Raw genomic sequence first — 25,273 nt, forward strand, 5'->3', positions numbered from 1 at the left:
GAAATTTTTTCACAGCGTCTCTATAACATGCAGTGCTTTACCAAGTGACAACAGAGGCAGATACCGTATTTTATTCAAAAAGAATTGGATGTCTGTTTGAAAAGGAAAAATATAAACATCTGCAGGAAAATGGGATTAGCATATATAGTTCCAGTTGATAAGCCAGTACCAGCAAATGTCTTACCAGCTGAATGGCCTTCTTCCATGCTGTAAATTTTATACTTCAACTTTTCTTAAGTTTATTAATTGATATTAATCCCTGGCTGCCAAGCATGAACACATATCGAGGTTGTTTTTGTGACTGGAAGCCTGTGGCCAGTGGGGTACCACAGGGATCGGTGCTGGGTCCCTTGCTGTTTGTGGTCTACATTAATGACTTGGATATGAATGTAAAAGGTATGATCAGTAAGTTCGCTGATGATACAAAAATTGGTAGGGTGGTAAATAGCGAGGAGGATAGCCTCAGTCTGCAGGACGATATAGATGGGTTGGTCAGATGGGCGGAACAGTGGCAAATGGAATTTAACCCGGAAAAGTGCGAGGTGATGCACTTTGGAGGGACTAACAAGGCAAGGGAATACACAATGAATGGGAGGACCCTAGGCAAGACAGAGGGTCAGAGGGATCTTGGTGTGCAGGTTCACAGATCCCTGAAGGCGGCGGAACAGGTAGATAAGGTGGTAAAGAAGGTATATGGGATACTTGCCTTTATTAGCCGAGGCATAGAATATAAGAGCAAGGAGGTTATGATGGAGCTGTATAAAACACTGGTTAGGCCACAGCTGGAGTACTATGTGCAGTTCTGGTCGCCACACTACAGGAAGGATGTGATCGCTTTGGAGAGGGTGCAGAGGAGATTCACCAGGATGTTACCAGGGCTGGAGCGCTTCAGCTATGAAGAGAGACTGGGAAGATTGGGTTTGTTTTCCTTGGAGCAGAGGAGGCTGAGGGGGGACATGATTGAGGTGTACAAAATTATGAGGGGCACAGATAGGATGGATACTAAGGAGCTTTTTCCCTTCGTTGAGGGTACTATAACAAGGGGACATAGATTCAAGGTAAAAGGCGGGAGGTTTAGAGGGGATTTGAGAAAGAACTTTTTCACCCAGAGGGTGGTTGGAGTCTGGAACTCACTGCCTGAAAGGGTTGTGGAGGCAGGAACCCTCACAACATTCAAGAAGCATTTGGATGAGCACTTGAAATGCCATAGCATACAAGGCTACGGACCAAATGCTGGAATATGGGATTAGAGTAGACAGGGCTGATGGCCGGCGCGGACACGATGGGCCGAAGGGCCTCTATCCGTGCTCTATGACTCTACATCGAAACTACTGATTACACAAATTGGGGTCGTATTCTCTAGAGTTTAGAAGGTTAAGGGGTGATCTGATCGAAGTTTATAAGATATTAAGGGGAACGGATAGGGTAGATAGACAGAAACTATTTCCGCTGGTTGGGGATTCTAGGAGTAGGGGGCACAGTCTAAAAATTAGAGCCAGACTTTTCAGGAGTGAGATTAGAAAACATTTCTACACACAAAGGATGGTAGAAGTTTGGAATTCTCTTCCGCAAACGGCAATTGACACTAGCTCAATTGTTAAATTTAAATCTGAGATGGATAGCTTTTTGGCAACCAAAGGTATTAAGGGATATGGGCCAAAGGCAGGTATACGGAGCTAGATCACAGATCAGCCATGATCTTATCAAATGGCAGAACAGGCACGAGGGGCTGAATGGCCTACTCCTGTTCCTATGTACTGGACAGAAACATTTGGCCCAACTGGTCTATGCTGACCTTCTGCTCTACACGAGCCTCCTCCCTATTTCATCTAACCCTATCAGGATACCCTTCCATTCCTTTCTCCCTCATGTGTTTATCTAGCTTCCCCTTAAATACATCTACTTTATTTGCCTCAAATACTCCTTGTGCTAGCACGTTCCATATTCTTACCACTTTTTGGGTAAAGAAGATTCTTCTGAATTCCCTATTGGATTTATTAGCGACTATTTTATATTTATGACCTTTAGTTTTGGACTCCCCACAAGTGGAAACATTTTCTCTACGTCTACCCTATAGCCCCAGCCTGTTCAGCCTTTCCTGATAAGGATATCCTCTCAGTTCTGGTATCATCCTTGTGAATCTTTTTTGCACCCACTCCAATGCCTCACTATCCTTTCTATAATATGGAGTCCAGAATTGTGCACAATACTCCAAATGTGGTCTAACCAATGTTCTATACAAGTTTAAAATAACTTCTTTGCTTTTCAATTCTATCCCTGTAGAAATTAACCCTAGTGCTTTGATTTGCCTTTTTTGTATGGCCTTATTAACCTGTGTCGCTACTTTTAGTGATTTGTGTATCCGTACCTCTAGATCCCTTTGCTCCTCTATCCCATTTAGATTCTTATTATCCAAGAACTACACAACTTTTAACAAAAATGTTCTAATTTAAAAAGTACTATACTTGACGCACTTCAGTCACTCAGTTGAGAAGCATATTGGCCAGCGTGGACTGAGTCATACAGAATAGGAAGGCCCAAATTCAATCCTCAGTCTGTCCTGAGTTAAATGACCTCAACCATGATAGCAGTAGGAACTCTACCATTGGGTCTGCCTCACTTTGCCTGGGAGGTGGAGAGGGAAAAAAAAAAACAGGTTTCCTGTGCCTCATGATTACCCAATGCACGTGTATGGACGCTGGACAAGGACTGGATCAGGCTTGACTGTGATGCTCCCCCCAGTCAAATAACCTGTCGAGACTCACCATCTTGATTCACACATGACAAATTGCACATTAGTGGTGGCGGTGAAAACTTACATCAGCAGTATTCAGCGTCTTCAGGACAGGAGAGAATGAAAAGTAAAAACTAAACGCAAAAGTACTATGTGTATGATAGGTTCAGCTTGTTGCCAGTGATCATTTGCCAGTGATAAATGTCTTATTTAGAGAGACACATGTAAATATAGTTGAAGTTGACTCATTCCATGTTACTACCTCTACCCCCTCCCCTATACACTACATTTCATGTTCTACATTGACACAGCAAAATTTGCACACCTCAGGGGATGATTTGGACTGGCACGCAGAAAAGCTACCAGCTGGTGACATCAGGCCATTATTATTTTGGTCCCCAGTGCCCTGCAATAAACAGCAGACTTCAAAAGACTCAATGCACCAACTCTACAGGTACTGTGTGCTGGAACTGTTGCCATTTGTGTTAAAGCTTTCACTCTGGATACTGACTTTAAACACAGAATGACAAGGATTAAAATTCCAATTATCCAAGATAACCGAAAGCACCGTTCAAATCCTTACCAAATAGAAGTGGTTTTAGGCTCAGTGTTTTCACGTAGTGTACTTTGTTAGGTTCAAGATCCACCTTTTGCATGTGGCCAACCTGCAAAGAAAGAAAAAATGTCATGTGACAGCAATCATGGTATAATATAAAATGACAATAATATGGGTACTAAGGATGAAAATTAAGGCTACAGAACCAGTTACTGATCAGCCGATGTAACAGAAAATGAACAAGTCCTTAATAGTAACACAGCTCACATAAGAAGTGTCTTGCATGCGAGCATAATGCGATGAGCATTTTAATTAGAGACCCTCCCAATAGCACTAGCCTACTAGGACCACTTCTGGCACCTCTATTACATTCCTGGACAAGATAGAAAGGGGGGAAAAAACTCATGACTTGATAGATTGTAGTGGGGAGAGGAGTTGGAGATTAGAGGTGAGGGAAGGATCACCTTTCTTATTTCTATTTTATCAATGCTATTATGGTCATCACTCCTCTGAACTTCCCTCTCGTTTCTCCTAAGCTCCATCATACACGTTTTTCCTCCTCCTTACGTTATCACTAAGTTCAAATGAAGACTCACCACGCTACCTCCTACTCTAATTCACCCTTTCCAAGGCCTCAAACCTTTGGAACTCCTTATCTCCCTCGGTCTTTCTTCCCTCCTACAATCTACAGGTTTTTAAAATCCAAACCTAATACCACCAACATAGCAACAGGAGTAGGCCATTCAGCCCCTCGAGTCTGTTCCACCATTCAATTAGATCCTGGCTGACCTGTATCTTAACTCCATTTACCTGCCTTGGTTCCATATCCCTTAATACCCTTGCCTAACAAAAATCTATCAATTTCAATTTTGAAATTTTCAATTGACCCAGCATCAGCAGTTTTTTGGGGGAAGAGAGTTCCAGATTTCCACTACCCTTTGTGTGAAGAAATGCTTCCTGACATCACCCCTGAATGGCCTAGCTCTAATTTTAAGGTTATGCCCCCTTGTTCTGGACTCCCCCACCAGAGGAAATAGTTTCTCTCTCTCTACCTTATCAACTCCTTTAATCATTTTAAGCACCTCAATTAGATCACCCCTTAATCTTCTATACTCCAGGGAATAAAAGTCTAGTCTATGCAACCTGTCCTCATAATTTAACCCTTTCAGCCCCAATATCATTCTGGTGAACCTGCGCTGCAGCCCCTTCAAGGCCAATATATCCTTTCCGAGGTTCGGTGCCCAGAACTGAATGAAGTACTCTAAATGGGGTCTCGTCAGAGCTTTATATAACTGTAGCATAACTTCCACCCCTTTGTATGCCAGCCCCCTTGAGATAAAGGCCAACATTGCATTAGCCTTTTCCTTGATTTATCTTATTCCCTCATCCAATCTTTTCAATCTTAGTCATTTCCTGTGCCATGGACTTTGGTCCTTCACCCAGATTTCTCAATACAAATAAACTGCTATAGCCTTTGTCCAGTATATCATGCATTTGTTCCTGGCTAAGCAGATGGGTAAGCAACCTGTTTCAAGAGTTTAAATTTTAACCCCACGAATGGGTGGGTTGGGGGCGGGTGGGAAGGCAAAAATTGTAAAAAACTAAAACTGACCCCAACCCAGTTTTAACGGAGGCCCAGGCCTAGGGCCGGGCGACCAACCCGCTCTCAGGAGGCGGTTTGGTCAGTGAAAGCTGCTAAGGAGGTTGCAGGCCTCCATTTTGACAGCTTTTTTATTTTTAACACCTGAGTGCCGGGATTCCTGGGCCCGCTGCTTCACGCCACGTGAGAGGAGGTGAGAAGGCCCAGTTCAGCAGGTAAGTGCCTTTATTGCACTGCTCGTGGGCCCGGAGGAGCAGGAGTGCTTCCCCAGGCCCAACAAGCCTACCTGCAACCAACCCACACACATCCCCATTTCTGACCCCCCCCCAATGATCTCCGATCCCCCACCCTGATCTCTGACTCCCCACAATTTCCGACTCCCCACAGTGACTGACCCCTCCGTGACCCATGACCAACCCCCCCCCAATGACCAGCCCCATGATTACTCCCCCCGATGACCAACCCACCCCGGTGACCGAGCCCCATGATTACTCTCCCCGAAGACCGACCCCCCCCCCCCCCCCATCTAAGACTTACCTGCTGGCATCCGCTCCATGGCCCTTCTCCCGTCCGATTGACGGCCAGCCTGTCAAGTGGGAAACCGACAAAAAAAAATTCAAAGACGTCCTTACGTCAAATTCGTAAGGACGCCTGGGAAACCCGTACTTCCAGGTTTCCCATCAGGAAATCCCCCCCCATTTGCCCTCTTCCCAGTTAGGAGTTAAAATTTACCCCCAGGCCTCTCTGCAAGGACCCCTTAGTAACTGGAAGTTCGGTGATACGCCAAAGCAGTCGTGGCCATCTGACCCTCTGACTTTCAATTTAGTTCACTTGAGAAAACAATTAACTTCATTGGACTCCCCCACCCACCCAATGGTGCAGCTCAGATCACAAGCTTACATGTCAGAAAGAACAGTGATGAGTCCAGATTTTGCCACTCTGTGGCAGTGAGTTGGTATTCTGCTGCACTGTCCTCCAGCACATTGCCACAGCAGATCATTATTATTTTATGTGTTTGTTCCCTCACCATTTCTGTACTTTTGTTTCTGCTCATATTCTCATCGTGCAAATCACATTCCTGCAAAGCTACAGTTGGAGAGCAATTGTCTCAAATCCAATCCCATTACTTGCGCTGGACTGTTTCAACTGCTAACCCAGTCAGTACCGAGCAAGAACAGTGAAACCAGGTGTTAGTTGCAAACCCAGTCTCAATGGTTATCTGTGTATCAAGCAAACTGCAGCTTGATAGGGTAAAAGTAGACCTGTTGAGCGTTTGAATTTATTGTGAAAGAACTGTGCTGGGAACTCAAAACCCTTCTTCAATTCAGTGTTGTCACTAAACTTATATGCTGTAGTTCAAATTACACTTAAACTAACAAGCCATCTCAGTGATTTCCTCTTTCTCCAAGACCTTGGTCTCAGGGTTTTTCACCCTCAATTACCCCAGTTTATAGAATCATACAGCGCGGGAGGCCATTCAGCCCATCGTGCCTGTGCCGGCTCTTTGAAAGAACTATCCCAATTAGTCACTCTCCCCTGCTCTTTCCCCATAACCCTGCAAATTTTTCCTTTTCAAATATTTATCCAATTCCCTTTTGAATATTACTATTAAATCTGCTTCCTCCGCCCTTTCAGGCAGTGCATTCCAGATCATAACTTGCTGCGTAAAAAAAATTCTCATCTCCCCCCTGCTTCTTTTGCCAATTATCTTAAATCTGTGTTCTCTGGTTACTGACACTCCTGCCAGTGGAAACAATCCCTCTCCATCTACTCTATCAAAATCCTTTCATGATTTTGAATACCTCTATTAAATCTCCCCTTAACCTTCTCTGCTCTAAGGAGAACAATCCCAGCTTCTCCAGTCTCTCCACATAATTGAAGTTCCTCATCCCTGGTACCAGTTGAGTAAATCTCCTCTACACCTTCTCCAAGGCCTTGACATCCTTCCTGAAGTGTGGTGCCCAGAATTGGACCCAATACCCCCCGCTGAGGCCTAACCAGTGATTTATAAAGGTTTAACATAACTGCCTTGCCTTTGTACTCTAAGCCTCTATTTATAAAGCCAAAGACACTGCATGTTTTTTTAACAGCCTTCTCAATTTGTCCTGCCACCTTAAAAGACTTGTGTATGTGCACCCCCAGGTCTCTGTTCCTGCACCCCCTTTAAAATTGAACCACCCAGAGCTCCCTCAACCTTCTAAATCCGAGCACTCTCTCCAATCCCCGCTCCCTACTCCCCCCAGCCCCTGCTGTCAATTCTCCCCAACCCATCTGGCTACAGTGTTCCACCCCCTGCTGTCAGTTTTCCCCAACTGTCCTGGCTCAAGTATCCACCCCCCGCCCCCAGCCTTGGCTATCAGTACTCCAGTGTCTCCCCCTCCCCATCCTTCGTATTGCCCAGGCCCCCATCCCAGTATTCTCCCCAGTCCAACCTGGCTGCCACCCCCCTCTCTGGTCCCCTCACAATTCTGCCCCAACCCCTCTGGTTCCCTCCGGTCCCATCCTGAGTCTCCCCCAACCCTGCCTCAGTCCACCCCACTCCCTAAGGCTCATCCCAGTCCGTATCTCCCCAGTCCACCCCGCCCCCTCTGGTCCCACCCAGTCCGTCCCGCCCCTTCTGGCCCCACCACCTCTGACCCCTCCCCAGTGCATCCCACCCCACCCCCAGCGCCTCCCCAGTCCGCACCGTCCCCTGTGACCCCACCCAATCCGCCCCGTCCACCCCCTCTGGCGCCACCCAGTCCGCCCCGTCCCCGCTGGCCCCGCCCCAGTCTGCCCCCCCCTTTGGCCCCTCCCAGTCCACCCCGCCCCCCCTTTGGCCCCTCCCAGTCCACCCCACCCCCTCTGGCCCCACCCAATCCACCCTGCCCCCGCTGGCCCCTCCCCAGTCTGCCCCACCTCTGGCCCCACCCAGTCTACCCCACCCCCCCTTTGGCCCCTCCCAGTCCACCCCGCCCCCCCCCTTTGGCCCCTCCCAGTCCACCCCACCCCCTCTGGCCCCACTCAGTCCACCCCACCCTCGCTGGCCCCTCCCCAGTCTGCCCCGCCTCTGGCCCCACCCAGTCTACCCTGGCCCCGCCCAGTCTACCCCGCCCCCTTTGGCCCCTCCCATTCCACCCCGCCCCCCTCTCTGGCCCCTCCCAGTCCTCCCCGCCCCCCTCTCTGGCCCCTCCCAGTCCTCCCCGCCCCCCTTTTCCTTACCTTGATGCCCTCCAGGCGATGCAGGCGGCCCAGCACGGCGTCATCCTGCAGCTTGGGGGCGGGGTCCGGCGGCGGCGGCGGCAACGACGACGACGACGACGGCGGCAGCAGTAGTTGGCCCTGCGGTGGGCTCGCGCTCTGGCCGCCGGCTGCCGGGAGCGCGCCGCTGTCGGGCGGCGAGTGCGCGCCCTGGCCCTGCGCGCCCCCGCTGGTGTAGTACACGTAGAGCAGCAAGGCCATCACATTGAGGATGTAAACGTGAACAAACACCATGACAACCATGAAATAGGAGCGCGAGCACACACTGTCCTTCTGGGACATCTTCACCCAATAAACATTTAAAAAGCCCCACCCCGCCGGTCCCCGTCCTCCGCCTCCGGTCGGCGGATCCGAGCGCCGCTCCGGTTTCCCGTTAATATTTAGTTCTCTCCGCCCCTCCCCCCCCCCCTTTTATCTCCCTCGCCAGGCACGCGCCTCCGTTATTTTCAAACCGGGCTCGGGGAAACACAGCGTGCCGCGCCTCGACGTCATCGCGTCGCCCGATCGTTGCCGTACGCTGCCACGTCCCCTTGACGACATCGCGTCGCACGGTGCTGCCGTACGGTTCGACGTCGATCGAACGTCGCCCGCGTTGCCGTACACGGCCGCCTCGCCGTACGTCGCGATGACCACGTTCTCATGGACGTCAATCAAGAGGGACAAGGAGGGAGGGAGCAATGGCTCTGGCTGGCATCGGGTTGCCCGCTCTGGTTGGACGTATTCCCGGAGGTTTCACCACATCATCTCGTGCCACGTCCCGTTCGCCCATCCCCCCCCCCCCCCCCCCCGTGCTCGCTGACCTACATTGGCTCCCGGTCAGGGAAGGCCTCGATTTTAAAATTCTCATCCTTGTTTTCTGATCCCTCCATGGCCTCCCTATCTCTGTAATCTCCTCCAGCCCTACAACCCTCCAAGATCTCTGAGCTCCTCCAATTCTGGCCTCTTGCGCATATCTGATTTTAATCGCTCCACCATTGGCGGCCGTGCCTTCAGCTGCCTAGGCCCTAAGCTCTGGAATTCTCTCCCTAAACTTCTCCGCCTCTCCCTCCTCCTTTAAGACGCTCCTTAAAACCTACCTCTTTGACCAAGCTTTTGGTCACCTATCCTAATATCTCCTTATGTGGCTCAGTGTCAAATTTTGTTTGATAATCGCTCCTGTGAAGCGTCTTGGGAGGTTTTACTATGTTATAGGCGCTATATAAATGCAAGTTGTTGTTCTTGATCTCTCGTCTCCAACTGCCTTATCCCCACACTCCCACCATTGGTCGCCCAACATGTCCACCCTTGCAATGCCCTGCCTTCTCTCACCAAGTGTAAAGTGAACAGACTCTTTGTTACTCGATTGGATGATTCTTGACTCAGTCAAAACAGCCAATTATCCCATCTCCAATATTTTTACAACTAATAAATAAACGAGTTCAAAGAAAATGGAAATAACGTATAATTTTTCTTCTGGTGTTGCTCGCAGCAGTGTCCTGGAGATTACCGTTGTTTAAAAAGGGAGAAAGAGATAGGCCGAGTAATTATAGGCCAGTCAGTCTAACCTCGGTGGTGAGCAAATTATTGGAATCAATTCTGAGGGACAGCAAAAATCATCATTTAGAAAGGCATGGGTTAATCAAGGACAGTCAGCATGGATTTGTTACGGGAAGGTCGTGTCTGACTAACTTGGTTGAATTTTTTGAGGCGGTAACAAGGAGGGTCGATTAGGGTAACGCACTTGATGTAGTGTAGATGGATTTTAGCAAGGCTTTTGACAAGGTCCCACAAGGCAGACTAGACAAAAAAGTAAAAGCCCATGGGATCTAAGGGAAAGTGGCTGGTTGGATCCAAAATTGGCTCAGTGGCAGGAAGCAAAGGGTAATGGTTGACGGGTGTTTTTGCAACTGGAAGACTGTTTCCAGTGGGGTTCCGCAGGGCTCAGTACTAGGTCGCTTGCTTTTTGTGGTATATATTCATAGAATCATAGAATCATAGAAGTTACAACATGGAAACAGGCCCTTCGGCCCAACATGTCCATGTCGCCCAGTTTATACCACTAAGCTAGTCCCAATTGCCTGCACTTGGCCCATATCCCTCGATACCCATCTTCCCCATGTAACTGTCCAAATGCTTTTTAAAAGACAAAATTGTACCCGCCTCTACTACTGCCTCTGGCAGCTCGTTCCAGACACTCACCACCCTTTGAGTGAAAAAATTGCCCCTCTGGATCCTTTTGTATCTCTCCCCTCTCACCTTAAATCTGTGCCCCCTCGTTATAGACTCCCCTACCTTTGGGAAAAGATTTTGACTATCGACCTTATCTATGCCCCTCATTATTTTATAGACTTCTATAAGATCACCCCTTAACCTCCTACTCTCCAGGGAATAAAGTCCCAGTCTGTCTAACCTCTCCCTGTAAGTCAAACCATCAAGTCCCGGTAGCATCCTAGTAAATCTTTTCTGCACTCTTTCTAGTTTAATAATATCCTTTCTATAATAGGGTGACCAGAACTGTACACGGTACTCCAAGTGTGGCCTCACCAATGCCCTGTACAACTTCAACAAGACATCCCAACTCCTGCATTCAATGTTCTGACCAATGAAACCAAGCATGCTGAATGCCTTCTTCACCACCCTATCCACCTGTGACTCCACTTTCAAGGAGCTATGAATCTGTACTCCTAGATCTCTTTGTTCTATAACTCTCCCCAACGCCCTACCATTAACGGAGTAGGTCCTGGCCCGATTCGATCTACCAAAATGCATCACCTCACATTTATCTAAATTAAACTCCATCTGCCATTCATCGGCCCACTGGCCCAATTTATCAAGATCCCGTTGCAATCCTAGATAACCTTCTTCACTGTCCACAATGCCACCAATCTTGGTGTCATCTGCAAACTTACTAACCATGCCTCCTAAATTCTCATCCAAATCATTAATATAAATAACAAATAACAGCGGACCCAGCACCGATCCCTGAGGCACACCGCTGGACACAGGCATCCAGTTTGAAAAACAACCCTCGACAACCACCCTCTGTCTTCTGTCGTCAAGCCAATTTTGTATCCAATTGGCTACCTCACCTTGGATCCCATGAGATTTAACCTTATGTAACAACCTACCATGCGGTACCTTGTCAAATGCTTTGCTGAAGTCCATGTAGACCACGTCTACTGCACAGCCCTCATCTATCTTCTTGGTTACCCCTTCAAAAAACTCAATCAAATTCGTGAGACATGATTTTCCTCTCACAAAACCATGCTGACTGTTCCTAATTAGTCCCTGCCTCTCCAAATGCCTGTAGATTCTGTCCATCAGAATACCCTCTAACAACTTACCCACTACAGATGTCAGGCTCACTGGTCTGTAGTTCCCAGGCTTTTCCCTGCCGCCCTTCTTAAACAAAGGCACAACATTTGCTACCCTCCAATCTTCAGGCACCTCACCTGTAGCGGTGGATGATTCAAATATCTCTGCTAGGGGACCCGCAATTTCCTCCCTAACCTCCCATAACGTCCTGAATGTGGGGGGCTTGATCAAAAAGTTTGCAGATGATACAAAAATTGGCCGTGTGATTGATAGTGAGGAGGAAAGCTGTAGACTGCAGGAAGATATCAATGGACTGGTCAGTTGGGCAGAAAAGTGGTAAATGGAATTCAATCTGGAGAAGTGTGAGGTAATGCATTTGGGGAGGACAAACAAGGCAAGGGAGTACACAATAAACGGGAGGGTACTGAGAGGTGTAGAGGAACAAAGGGACCTTGGGATGCATGTCCACCAATCTCTGAAGGTAGCGGGGAAGGTAGATAAGGTGGTTAAAAAGCATACAGAAACTTTCCTTTATTTGCTGAGGCATAGAACATAAGAGCAGGGAGGTTATGCTAGAACTATAAAACATTGGTTAGGCCACAGCTTGAGTACTGCGTACAGTTCTGGTCACCACATTACAGGAAAGATGTGATTGCACTAGAGAGGGTACAATGATTTGGGTGAGGGGACCAAATGTAATATTTCCAAGTTTGCTGATGACACAAAGCTAGGTGGGAATGTGAGTTGTGAGAAGGATGCAAAGAGGCTTCAAAGGGATATAGACAGGCTAAGTGAGTGGGCAAGAACGTGGCAGATGGAATATAATGTGGAAAAATGTGAAGTTATCCACTTTGATAGGAAAAACAGAAATGCAGAGTATTTTTTAAATGGTGAGAGATTGGGAAATGTTGATGTTCAAAGAGACCTGGGTATCCTTGTACATGAGTCACTGAAAGCTAACATGCAGGTACAGCAAGCAATTAGGAAGGCAAATGGTATGTTGGCCTTTAATACAAGAGTATTTGAGTAGAGGAGTAAAGATGTCTTATTGCAATTATATAGGTCCTTGGTGAGACTGCACCTGGAGTATTGTGTACAATTTTGTTCTCCTTACCCAAGAAAGGATATACTTGCCATAGAGGGAGTGCAACAAAGGTTCACCAGACTGATTCCTGGGATGGCGGGATTGTCGTACGAGGAGAGATTGAGTAGACTAGGCCTGTATTCTCTAGAGTTTAGAAGAATGAGAGGTGATCTCATTAAAGACATTAAAGGCATCAAGGGATATGGGGATGGTGCAGGAAAATGGCATTGAGGTAGAAGATCAGCCCTGATCTGGTTGAATGGCGGAGCAGGCTCGAGGGGCCAGGTGGCCTGCTCCTGCTGCTATTTCTTATGTTCTTAGAGGATATTTACGAGGATGTTGCCAGGGCTGGAGAATTTTAGCTATAAGAAAAGATTGGATAGGCTGGGGTTGTTTTCTTTGGAACAAAGGAGGCTGAGGGGAGATTTAATTGAGGTGTATAAAATTATGACGGGACTAGATAGAGTGGATGGGAAGGACCTATTTCCCTTAGCAGAGGGGTCAGTGACCAGGGGGCATAGATTTAAAGTAATTGGTAGAAGGATTAGAGGGGAGCTGAGGAGAATTTTTTTTCATCCAGAGGGTGGTGGGGGTCTGGAACTCACTGCCTGAAAGGGTGGTAGAGACAGAAACCCTCAACTCATTTAAAAAGTACTTGGATGGGCACTTGAAGTGCCGTAACCTACAGGGCTACAGACCAAGTGCTAGAAAGTGGGATTAAGCTGGATAGCTCTTTTTCGACCGGCACGGACACGATGGGCTGAATGGCCTCCTTCTGGGTCGTAACTTTCTATGATTAATCTTTAATTCTTGGGAGACTCCAGGCCAATCCTGGAGGGTTGGCAATCCTAGCCTGACATTGTGTTGCTACATCTGGTCCAGTTAAGCTTCTGGTCAATGGTGACCCCCCCCCCAAGATATTGACATCTGGGGAGGGGGACTCGGTGATGGTGGTACCGTTGAAGGTCAGGGAGAGATGGTTCAGCTTTCTCCTGGCCAAATGTTACCTGCCTGGTAGAGTTGCCAACTGTAATTGGACGTATTCCTGGAGGTTTCGTCACATGACCTGCCTCCACTCGCCCCCCCCGCCCCCCACACTCCCGCCATTGGTCGCCCGACACGTCCATCCTCACAGCGCACCATCTTCTCACGGCCAATTGGAAAGCAAAATTACTCTTCATTACCCGAATGGATGATCCTTGATTCTCCGTCAAAAAGCCATTTTCCCCCATCTCCAATATTTTTATAACTAATAAACAAAAGCGTTCAAAGAAAATAAAAACACACAATTTTTAAAAAATTCCCCAATGATTTTTGCTCTCGGGTTTTTGCTCGTAGCAGTGTCCTGGAAATTAATCTTTAATTCTTGGGAGACTCCAGGACAATCCTGGAGGGTTGGCAACCCTATGCTATAGGTTGGCATGGGCTGCACTGTAGATACATGAAGCTGTTCTTACATGTAGTACTTTTGAAATGGCCGTAATATTGGTATTTTTATATGGATTTTCAATCCATCAGACTTTATTCTTTTTCTTTGTGAATTTTGTGCTGATCAAGGTGAAGGGTGTTATTGCTGAGAAATGGAAAGCTCTTCCATTTCAGGCATGCGCTGCCAGCATCGAGCACTCCCGGGTCAGGTCAGGTGCAGGATAAAACTCTCAGTAGCCTGCCTCAACAATGTACTAGAGCACTTTGAAAAATGTGACATTTTTCCATTTCCTGCATCAAATGTCCTGTGGCCTCTCCACATCTTATTACCAATTCAGGGCCATCGGTGTCAAATTCGATACAGTTTTTGATGTGGACCCATGCTCACTAGGAACTAGATTGAGACTGACAAACTCATTTCACATGCAATTCTTGCTAGTATCATAGTATGGTACAGCACAGATGGAGGCCATTTGGCCCATCGTGCCTGTGCCGGCTCTTTTAAAGAGCTGTCCAATTAGTCCCACTCCCCTGCTCTTTCCCCATAGCCCTGTAAATTTTTTCCCTTCAAGTATTTATCCAATTCCCTTTCGAAAGTTACTATTGAATCTGCTTCCACCGCCCTTTCAGGCAGTGCATTCCAGATCATAACAACTCGCTGAGTAAAAAAGTTTTCTCATGTCGCCTCAGGTTCTTTTGCCGATCACCTTAAATCTGTGTCCTCTGGTTACCGACCCTTTTGCCACTGGAAACAGTTTCTCCTTATTTACTCTATCAAAACCATTCATGATTTTGAACACCTCTATCAAATCTCCCCTTAACCTTCTCTGTTCTAAGGAGAACAACCCCAGCTTCTCCAATCTCACCATATAACTGAAGTCCCTCATCCCTGGTACCATTCTACTAAAGCTCTCCTGCATCCTCTCTAAGCCTTCACATCCTTCCTAAAGTGTGGTGCCCAGAATTGAACACAATATTCCAGCTGGGGCCTAACCAGTGTTTAATAAAGGATTAGCTTAACCTCCTTGCTTTTGTACTCTATGCCTTTATTTATGAAGCGAAGGATCCCATATTCTTTTTTAACGGCATTCTCAGCTTGCCCTGCCACCTTCAAAGATTTGTATATGTACACCCCCAGGTCCCTCTGTTCCTGCACCCCCTTTAAAATTGTACCATTTAGTTTATATTGCCTCTCCTCATTCTTCCTACCAAAATGTATCACTTCACGTTTCTCTGCGTAAAATTTCATCTGCCATCTGTCTGCCCATTTCATCAGTCTGTCCATGTCCTCCTGAAGTCTGTTACTAACCTCCTCGTTTGTTTACTACATTTCCGAGTTTTGTGTCATCTGCAAACTTTGAAATTATATCCTGTATACCCAAGTCCAGGTCATTAATATATATCGAAAAGAGCAGTGGTCCTAATACCGACCCCTGGGGAACACCACGGTATACTTCCCTCCAGTCTGAAAAACAACATTCACCACTACTCTCTGCTTACTGTCCCTTAGCCAATTTTGTATCCAAGCTGCCACTGGGCCTTTAATCCCATGGGCTTTAATTTTGATAACAAGTCTATTCTGTGGTACTTTATCAAATGCCTTTTGCAAGTTGTTAGCGTAAAATTTGGGCTGTTGGGTTAAAGACAACGATGAAGTGACTATTGGGTACATGGCGGTGGTCTTTACCCTAAAACCACACTGAAATGCGCTTTGTGTAGATTAGACTAACCCTAATTAAAGCTTAAACATAACACTTGACTACTAACAAAATGGACACTACTAAACAAAATGGATTCTGTGACTGTGGGAAGGACAGTTAAAAGTGTTGAGTTTGTACATTCCAAAACTGGCTTACAGTCTGGGAATACAAAAGACATTTCACAACGAACTGATAAAACTATAGAACCAGACTGCGTGAAACAAAGGCATACTGTCTTAAGGTGATAACAGTTGTTTTAATTTGATTGGTTAATATGTAAACAGTCCGTTGTTGCCATGCGGGCTTAATTGGTTAATGTGTGTAATCAAGATTAATGATGTAAAAGCTACTGAAAATCTGTATTTCAAAGGTATAAAAAAGCATGACAACCATTTTAAAGTTGAGAAAATTGACTGCGTGCACTGCGGAGTGTCCAGCGGTTCTCCCAAAGCTTTGTCCAATAAACTGCGTGTTGAATCTTTAAGTCTGACTCCGAGTGGTGATTTTTCCCACAACAAATTTGTCCCTTAGCCAATTTTGTATCCAAGCTGCCACTGGGCCTTTAATCCCGTGGGCTTTAATTTTGATAACAAGTCTATTCTGTGGTACTTTATCAAATGCCTTTTGCAAGTCCATATTCACAACATCAATCGTACTACCCTCATCAACCCTCTATGTTACTTCATCAAAGAAGTTAGTCGAACACAATTTTCCTTTAACAAATCCGTGCTGACTTTCATTTATTAGCCCACACTTTTCCAAGTGCCAATTAATCTTGTTCCGGATTATTGTCTCTAAAAGTTTTCCCCACCACCGACATTAGGCCAGCATTTATTGCCCATCCCTAATTGCCCTCGAGAAGGTGGTGGTGAGCCGCCTTCTTGAACCGCTGCAGTCAGTGTGGTGAAGGTTCTCCCACAGTGCTGTTAGGAAGGGAGTTCCAGGATTTTGACCCAGCGACAATGAAGGAACGGCGATATATTTCCAAGTCAGGATGGTGTGTGACTTGGAGGGGAACGTGCAGGTGGTGTTGTTCCCATGTGCCTGCTGCTCTTGTCCTTCTAGGTGGTAGAGGTCGCGGGTTTGGGAGGTGCTGTCGAAGAAGCCTTGGCGAGTTGCTGCAGTGCATCCTGTGGATGGTACACACTGCAGCCACAGTGCGCCGGTGGTGAAGGGAGTGAATGTTTAGGGTGGTGGATGGGGTGCCAATCAAGCGGGCTGCTTTATCTTGGATGGTGTCGAGCTTCTTGAGTGTTGTTGGAGCTGCACTCATCCAGGCAAGTGGAGAGTATTCCATCACATTCCTGACTTGTGCCTTGTAGATGGTGGAAAGGCTTTGGGGAGTCAGGAGGTGAGTCACTCGCCTATAATTGCCGGGTTTATCCCTCTCCCCTTTTTGAACAGGGTTGTAACATTTGCAATCCTCCAGTCCTCTGGCACCACTCCCATATCTAAGGAGCATTGGAAGATTGTGACCAGAGCCTCTGCAATTTCCACCTTTACTTCCCTCAGTAACCTAGGATGCAGCCCATCCGGACCGAGTGACTTTTCTACTTTGAGTGCTGCCAATCTTTTAAGTACCTCCTTTTGATCTATTTTTACCTTCTGCAATATCGCCACTACCTCCTCCTTTACTGCTACAATGGCAACATCCTCTTCTCTAGTGAAGATAGATACAAAATATTCATTTAGTGCCTCAGCCATGCCCTCTTCCTCCACAAAAAGAACCTTTTTGTCCCTAATTGGTCCCACCCTTCCTTTGACTACCCTTTTACTATTTATAAAAGACTTTCGGGTTCCCTTTTATGTTAGCTGCTAATCTACATAGGAACATAGGAAGAGGAATAGGCCATTCAGCCCCTTGTGCCTGCTCCGCCATTTGATAAGATCATGGCTGATCTGTGATCTAACTCCATATACCTGCCTTTGGCCCATATCCCTTAATACCTTTGGTTGCCAAAAAGCTATCTATCTCACATTTAAATTTAGCAATTGAGCTAGTATCAATTGCCGTTTGTGGAAGAGAGTTCCAAACTTCTACCACCCTTTGTGTGTAGAAATGTTTTCTAATCTCACTCCTGAAAGGTCTGGCTCTAATTTTTAGACTGTGCCCCCTACTCCTAGAATCCCCAACCAGCGGAAATAGTTTCTCTCTATCCACCCTATCCATTCCCCTTAATATCTTATAAACTTCGATCAGATCACCCCTTAACCTTCGAAACTCCAGAGAATACAACCCCAATTTGTGTAATCTCTCCTCATAACTTAACCCTCGAAGTCCGGGTATCATTCTAGTAAACCTACGCTGCACTCCCTCCAAGGCCAATATGTCCTTCCGAAGGTGCGGTGCCCAGAACTGCTCACAGTACTCCAGGTGCGGTCTAACCAGGGTTTTGTATAGCTGTAGCATAACTTCTGCCCCCTTGTACTCTATTCTCACATTCAGTCTTTGCCCCTCTCATTTCCTTTTTTAGATCTCCTCTGTACTTTCTATATTCAGCTTGGTTCTCTACTGTATTATGAATCTTATATTTATCATATGCCTCCTTTTTCTGTTTCATTTTAATCTCTATATCTTTAGTTACCAGGGAGTTCTAGCTTTGGATGCCCTTCCCTTCCCCCTCGTAGGGATGCGTCTACTCTGTACCCGAACCATCTCCTCCTTGAAAGCCTCCCATTGTTCAATTACTGTTTTGTCTACCAATTTCTGATTCCAATCTACCTGGGCAAGATCCCTTCTTAACTCACTGAAATTAATCCTCCTCCAGTTAGGTATTTTTATGCTTGATTGTTCCTTGTCCTTTACCATAAATATTCTAAACCTAATGATATTATGATCACTGTTCCCCAAATGCTCCCCCACTGAAACATGCTCCACCTGCCCCACTTCATTCCCCAGAACTCGATCCAGCACTGCTTCCTTCCTCGTTGGGCTGGAAGCACACTGTTCCAGAAAGTTCTCGATGACATTTCAGGAATTCCTCCCCCTCTTTGCCCTTTACACTGTTACTGTCCCAGTCTATATTGGGATAATTGAAGTCCATTATCACTACTCTATAGTTCTTGCATCTTTCTGTAATTTGCCTGCAAATGTTCTCCTCCATCTCTTTCCCACTATTTGGTGGTCTATAGTATACACCCAGTAGCGTGATAGCTCCTCTATTGTTCCTTAATTCTAACCAAATAGATTCTGTCTTTGACCCCTCAACTACTTCATCTCTTTCCAGTGCTAGAATAGTTTCTTTGATCAAAACTGCCATCACCCCCCGCTTTCATTCCATCCCTATCTTTCCCGAATATCTTGTAGCCAGGAATATTAAGTTCTCAATCCTCCCCTACTTTTGAGCCAGGTCTCTGGTTATTGCCACTATATCATAGTCCCATGTGGCGAATTGTGCCTGCAGCTCACCAACCTTATTTACCACGCACGTGCACTCCAAACTCATCTTAGACTGCCTCGCATTCGCCCCCAGTCTGATCCCTCCTATTTCTGAACTATTCTTTATTCTAATGTTAATTGCCTCTCCCAGTCCTCTGTGCACCTTGTTTCTCCTGTCTAACGTTTCATCCTGATGCCCAGCTCCTTGCCAAATGAGTTTAAACCGTCCCTCACAGCACTAGCCTCTCTGCGAGGACATCAGTCCCAGCCCTGTTGATGTGCAACCCGTCCATCTTGTACAGGTCCCTCCTGCCCCAGAACCGGTCCCAATGCCCCAGGAATCTGAAGCCCTCCCTTCTGCACCATTTCTCCAGCCACACATTAACCTGTCTTATTCTACTGTTCCTGTACTCACTAGCGCGTGGCACTGGGAGTAATCCAGAGATTACTACCTTTGAGGTCCTGCTTTTTAACTTCCTCCTTAGCTCCTGAAACTCTGACTGCAGGACCTCAATCCTTTTTCTACCTACGTCGTTGGTTCCCACATGGACCACAACTTCTGGCTTTTCCCCTTCCCCTCGCAGAATGTCCTACTCTTTTATGATGGAATTATACTGGAGTATATGTGCAATGTGTGTACAAACTGCTTATTAGGAATTGATCTCGCTTTGGTTTGTATCATTATATTTCATTATAATTTCATTATATTGAAGTGCTGTTTCTGGGGTATTTTTTGGTACCTTTACTCCTCTTTTCACGGCATTTGTCTCCCCTCCCTCCTCTCCTAGACATTGATTCCTTGCTGAGGTACAGTTCCATGTGCAACAGTCATCCTCCGGTGTCTTGCACTAGTAGACACTAGTGTTGTGTGTGTCTTGTTGGTGACCAAAGGCAGGGGAGTTTACAGCAAACCCAATCCTGCCCTCATGTTAGGCAGATTATTGGGGTTTGATCTATCCACATTCCTTGGAACATTGAATCCCTCAGAGCCTTTTATTCCTTCGTCATTCTTTAAATTTATGGATGTCAATCTAAAGTGTCAGTCATTTTCTAGCTCAATACAAGCCCGGTCATGTTACTATTGCCAACAATGGCCATTAGCTCTCCAGTCACAGGGACTGTTTGCGCTGGATTCCCAAATCTGAACACCAGAGAGCGCCAGAGGTTTATAAAAGAGTGAGCACTGACCACATACTTGGATTCTATCATCGCAGGTAGAGCACAGGTAGAGCCATATGTCGTTCATATCAAAATGTCTCAAAGCACGTTACACGGTTAATTACTTTAATATTATGTGGACATTCCACTCATGGTCCTGTTCATATTTTTATTTAATTCTTCACACATGCACACAAAGACACCTACTGACACGCACAGGTACACAGACACACACCTACACACGCACTCTCTCTTTGACGATTGCTTCAAGCTCCAGAAGCGGGGGACACGGGGTCAAATTTAAAGGGGACACGGGGTCAAATTTAAAGGGGACACGGGGGTCAAACTTAATGGTGGCCGGTTGCCATCAAGCAGAAACAAGGGGGAAGGCACACGGATATTTTAGATTTAACCATTTTACGCAGAGGGAGCTGAAAGTGTGGAACAGACTGCCCAGGGAGGCAGACACGGGAGAAAAAATGAAGGAACAATTGGATAGATATTTGTGAGAGTGGACGATTGAGAGGTATTAGTTTTGGAACTGGTTTTATGGTCCTATACTTTCCTATGTTCCACCAAATGTTATTTGGAGGTAGTAAGAACATAAAATTGCAGACTAACTGAGACTGATCGAGAGATCTGAATACTCCCCAACTTTAAAGTGCATCTTAGAATAATAATAACTGGATTTCAACTCTTTCAAAATGTACCTAAAAAGCTAATGCAGCCCAGGGACAAAACATTATCTGATTGGAGCTACTTCTGTGGTTCTTAATTTGGTTCTGGGTTGCATTAACTCGATATGTAAAGAATACAGAAACTGCCATTGAAGATGTGGGGGAGGAAAGACTGAAAGAAGCAAATAGAGGAGAAAGAGAAGGGGGGAAGAAAAAGGAGAGACACAGTGAACGGAGAGAGGAGGGAAGAGAGAAAGAGAAGGGGAAGAGATAGTAAAGAAAGATGCAGAGAAAGTGAGTGAAAGGGGTGTGGGAGAGATAAAGAGCATGTGAGAGAGTGAGATGACGCGAGAGACAAAGAGAGCGAGATGAAGTGAGGGCGAAAAAGAGAGACAGAAAGTCAAAGAGGAAGAGAAATGGGAGACAAAGAGTGAGAGAGACGGAAGAGGAAAGGAGAGAAGAGAGAGACCGAAAGTGAGAGACATGATGTGGAGATGCCGGTGATGGACTGGGGTTGACAATTGTAAACAATTTTACAACACCAAGTTATAGTCCAGCAATTTTATTTTAAATTCACAAGCTTGTGAATTTAAAATAAAATTGCTGGACTATAACTTGGTGTTGTAAAATTGTTTACGAAAGTGAGAGAGGGAGAGAGACAGAAAGTGAGAGACGGAGAGAGACAGAAAGTGAGAGAGGGAGAGAATCAGAAAGTGAGAGAGGGAGAGAGACAGAAAGTGAGAGAGGGAGAGAGAGAGAGATGAGAGAAGCAGAGAGAGTGACAGTATGGAAAGGAGTGGGAGAAAAGGAGAGGTGAGAAATCGAGGAGGGGAAGAGAATAAAAGGAGGGAAGCACTTTTTTTTTGTTTTAACTCTTTAACAGTGTAGCACCATAAACACAAACGCCCAGATTTTCCTCTTTGCAGAGCTAGCTGTTATAACATTGACCCTGCCGACTCCCCTGAATTTACATGGGGCCGCTTACCTTAATATTTTTGTTGGGCTTCCCGTGTGCAGGCACAAACAGAGCAGGGAGCCTGGCAAAGGTTTGGGGGTGGGGAAAGGTGGGGAGAGGGGGGGTGGGAGGTGATGGGGAATTGCTTCTGCCACAGGACTCTGCCCATTGTTGCAGCTTTAAGGGGGCCGGATACCACAAGGCAGGAAGAAGTGCTGTTATACCAGCAGAACCTGTCAGCGAGGGAGAGTTCATCGATTGTCCCCGCGATCAATTGCACTCGCAGGGGGTTGTCCCTTCAATTTTTAAAAATTCCTTCAGCCGGCCCTGACAACACAGGACACCAGTAAAATGGGGGCATGACTAGCGTGCAAGGTGTCAGTAAGGCGGAATTGATGGAACAAGGCATGACATCTCTCCTTCATTACCACATTATTTGGATGCGCCTGCCCGTATTTGGGTGGGTGGTTCTGACACCTGGTGGAAGTTTTTAAAAAAATTCATTCTGCGGATGTAGGCATCATTGGTGAGGCCGGCCTTTATTGCCCATCCCGAGCTGCCCTTGGGGAGGTGGTGGTGGGCCTTCTTCTTGAACCGCTGCAGTCCCGTGTGGTGAAGGTTCTCCCACAGTGCGGTTGGGTCGTGAGTTCCAGGATTTTGACCCAGCGATGATGGTGATGAAGGAATGGCCGATACATGTCCAAGTCGGGATGGTGTGTGACTTGGGAGGGCAACTTGGAGCTGATGGTGTCCCCATGTGCCTGCTGCACGCTGTCCTCCTAGCTGGTGGAGGTGGCAGATTTTGGGGGGATGCTGCTGAAGAAGTGACGCGGAAAAGATCACTTAAGGTGGCGCAGAAATGGGATAGGACCCAGTCGGCTAACACCAGAGGGAGTGTACCCCTGCCCAAAGAGGTAACAGCAACAACAACTTGCATTTATATAGCACCTTTAGCGTAATAAAACGTCCCAAACCTCCCGCTTCATGGGAGCGATTCTCAAACAAAATTTGACACCGAGCTGCATAAGGAGATATTAGGACAGGTGACCAAAAGCTTGGTCAAAGAGGTGGGTTTTGAAGAACTTCTTAAAGGAGGAGAAGAGGTAAAGAGGAGGAGAGGATTAGGGAGGGAATTCCAGAGCTTAGGGACTAGACAGCTGAAGGCACAGCGATGCACAAGAGGCAAGAATTGGAGGAGCGCAGAGATCTCGGAAGGTTGTAGGGCTGGAGGAGGTTACAGAGATAGGGAGGGACGAGGCCATGGAGGGATTTGAAAACAAGGATGAGAATTTTAAAATTGAGGCGTTTCCGGACCCGGAGCCAATGTAGGTCAGCGAGCACAGGGGGTGATGGGTGAACGGGACTTGGTGTGAGTTAGGATACGGGCAGCAGAGTTTTGGATGAGTTTATGGAGGGTGGAAGGTGGGAGGTCAGCCAGGAGAACATTGGAATGGTTAAGTCTAGAGGCAACAAAGTCATGGCTGAGGGTTTCAGCAGCAAATGAGCTGAGGCAGGGGCTGAGACGGACAATGTTACAGAGGTGGAAGTAGGCGGTCTTGGTGATGGAGCGGGTATGTGGTCAGAAGTTCATCTCAGGGTCAAATAGGACGCCAAGGTTGTGAACAGTCTGGTTCAGCCTCAGACAGTGGCCAGGGAGAGGGATGGAGTCGGTGGCTAGGGAACGGAGTTTGTGGCGGGGACCAAAGACAACAGCTTCCCAATATTTAGTTGGAGGAAATTTTTGCTCATCCAGTACTGGATGCCGGACAATCAGCGTGACAAATCAGAGACAGTGGAGGGGTCGAGGGAGGTGGTGGTGAGGTAGAGCTGGATGTCGTCGGCGTACATGTAGAACCTGACGTTTTTTTTCGGATGATGTCGCTGAGGGGCAGCATGTAAATGAGAAATAGGAGGGGGGTGCAAGGATAGGTCCTTGGGGGACTCCAGAGGTAATGGTGCGGGAAGAGAAGGCATTGCATAAAACTGAAAGTGGGGATATTGTCATTGACAATGGAGAAATGGGGGACATGTTGAACAATTACTTTGCGTCAGTATTTACAGTCGAAAAAGAGGATAGCATGCCGGAAATCCCAAGAAAACTAATATTGAATCGGGGACAGGGACTCAATAAAATTAACATAAGTAAAGCAACAGTAATGAAGAAAATAATAGCACAAAAGAGTGACAAATCCCCAGGACCGGATGGTTTCCATCCCAGGGTTTTAAAGGAAGTAAGTGAGCACATTGCGGATGCCCTAACTATAATCTTTCGAAGTTCTGTAGATTCAGGAACTGTCCCTCTAGATTGGAAAATTGCACGTCACTCCACTTTTTAAGAAAGGAAAGAGAAGGAAACCAGGGAATTATAGACCAGTTAGCCTAACATCTGTTGTGGGGAAAATGCTGGAGTCTATAATTAAGGATAGGGTGACTGAACACCTCGAGAATTTTCAGTTAATCAGAGAGAGCCAGCATGGATTTGTGAAAGGTAGGTCGTGCCTGACAAACCTGATTGAATTTTTTGAAGAGGTGACTAAAGTAGTGGACAGGGGAATGTCAATGGATGTTGTTTATATGGACTTCCAGAAGGCATTTGATAAGGTCCCACATAAGAGACTGTTAGCTAAGATAGAAGCCCATGGAATAGAGGGAAAAGTATGGACTTGGTTAGGAAGTTGGCTGAGCGAAAGGCGACAGAGAGTAGGGACAATGGGTAGGTACTCACATTAGCAGGATGTGACTAGTGGAATCCTGCAGGGATCTGTGTTGGGGCCTCAATTATTCACAATATTTATTAATGACTTAGATGAAGGTATAGAAAGTTTCATATCTAAGTTTGCCGATGACACAAAAATTGGTGACATTGTAAGCAGTGTAGATGACATAAAATTACAAAGTGATATTGATAGATTAGGTGAATGGGCAAAACTGTGGCAAATGGAACTCAATGTAGACAAATGTGAGGTCATCCACTTTGGATCAAAAAAGGATAGAACAGGGTGCTTTCTAAATTTTAAAAAGTTAAAAACAGTGGCTGTCCAAAGGGACTTAGGGGTTCAGGTACATAGATCATTGAAGTGTCATGAATAGGTGCAGAAAATAATCAATAAGGCTAATGGAATGCTGGCCTTTATATCTGGAGGACTAGAGTACAAAGGGGCAGAAGTTATGCTGCAGCTATACAAAACCCTGGTTAGACCGCACCTGGAGTACTGTGAGCAGTTCTGGGCACCGCACCTTCGGAAGGCCATATTGGCCTTGGAGGGAGTGCAGCGTAGGTTTACTAGAATGATACCCGGACTTGAAGGATTAAGTTACGAGGAGAGATTACACAAATTGGGGTTGTATTTTCTGGAGTTTAGAAGGTTAAGGGGTGATCTGATCGAAGTTTATAAGATATTAAGGGGAACAGATAGGGTGGATAGAGAGAAACTATTTCCGCTGGTTGGGGATTCTAGGAGTAGGGGG

At 46.4% G+C, this 25,273-nt stretch overlaps 1 protein-coding gene across 1 annotated transcript in view; it reads right to left on the reverse strand.

Annotated features, from left to right (window-relative positions):
- p4htmb (prolyl 4-hydroxylase, transmembrane b) overlaps positions 1-8,458 on the reverse strand; it is a 57,260-nt gene extending 48,802 nt beyond the window's left edge. The window contains exons 1-2 of the mRNA XM_067998419.1: positions 8,092-8,458; positions 3,318-3,399 (exon numbers count right to left, since the gene is read on the reverse strand). Of these exons, the coding sequence (XP_067854520.1) occupies positions 3,318-3,399; positions 8,092-8,412 (403 nt within the window). The 5' untranslated portion in view covers positions 8,413-8,458. The remainder of the gene's footprint in view (positions 1-3,317; positions 3,400-8,091) is intronic.
- Positions 8,459-25,273: the final 16,815 nt, after the last annotated feature.

Source organism: Heptranchias perlo, chromosome 17, assembly GCF_035084215.1.
Source record: "Heptranchias perlo isolate sHepPer1 chromosome 17, sHepPer1.hap1, whole genome shotgun sequence".
NCBI classification, from domain to species: Eukaryota; Metazoa; Chordata; class Chondrichthyes; order Hexanchiformes; family Hexanchidae; genus Heptranchias; species Heptranchias perlo.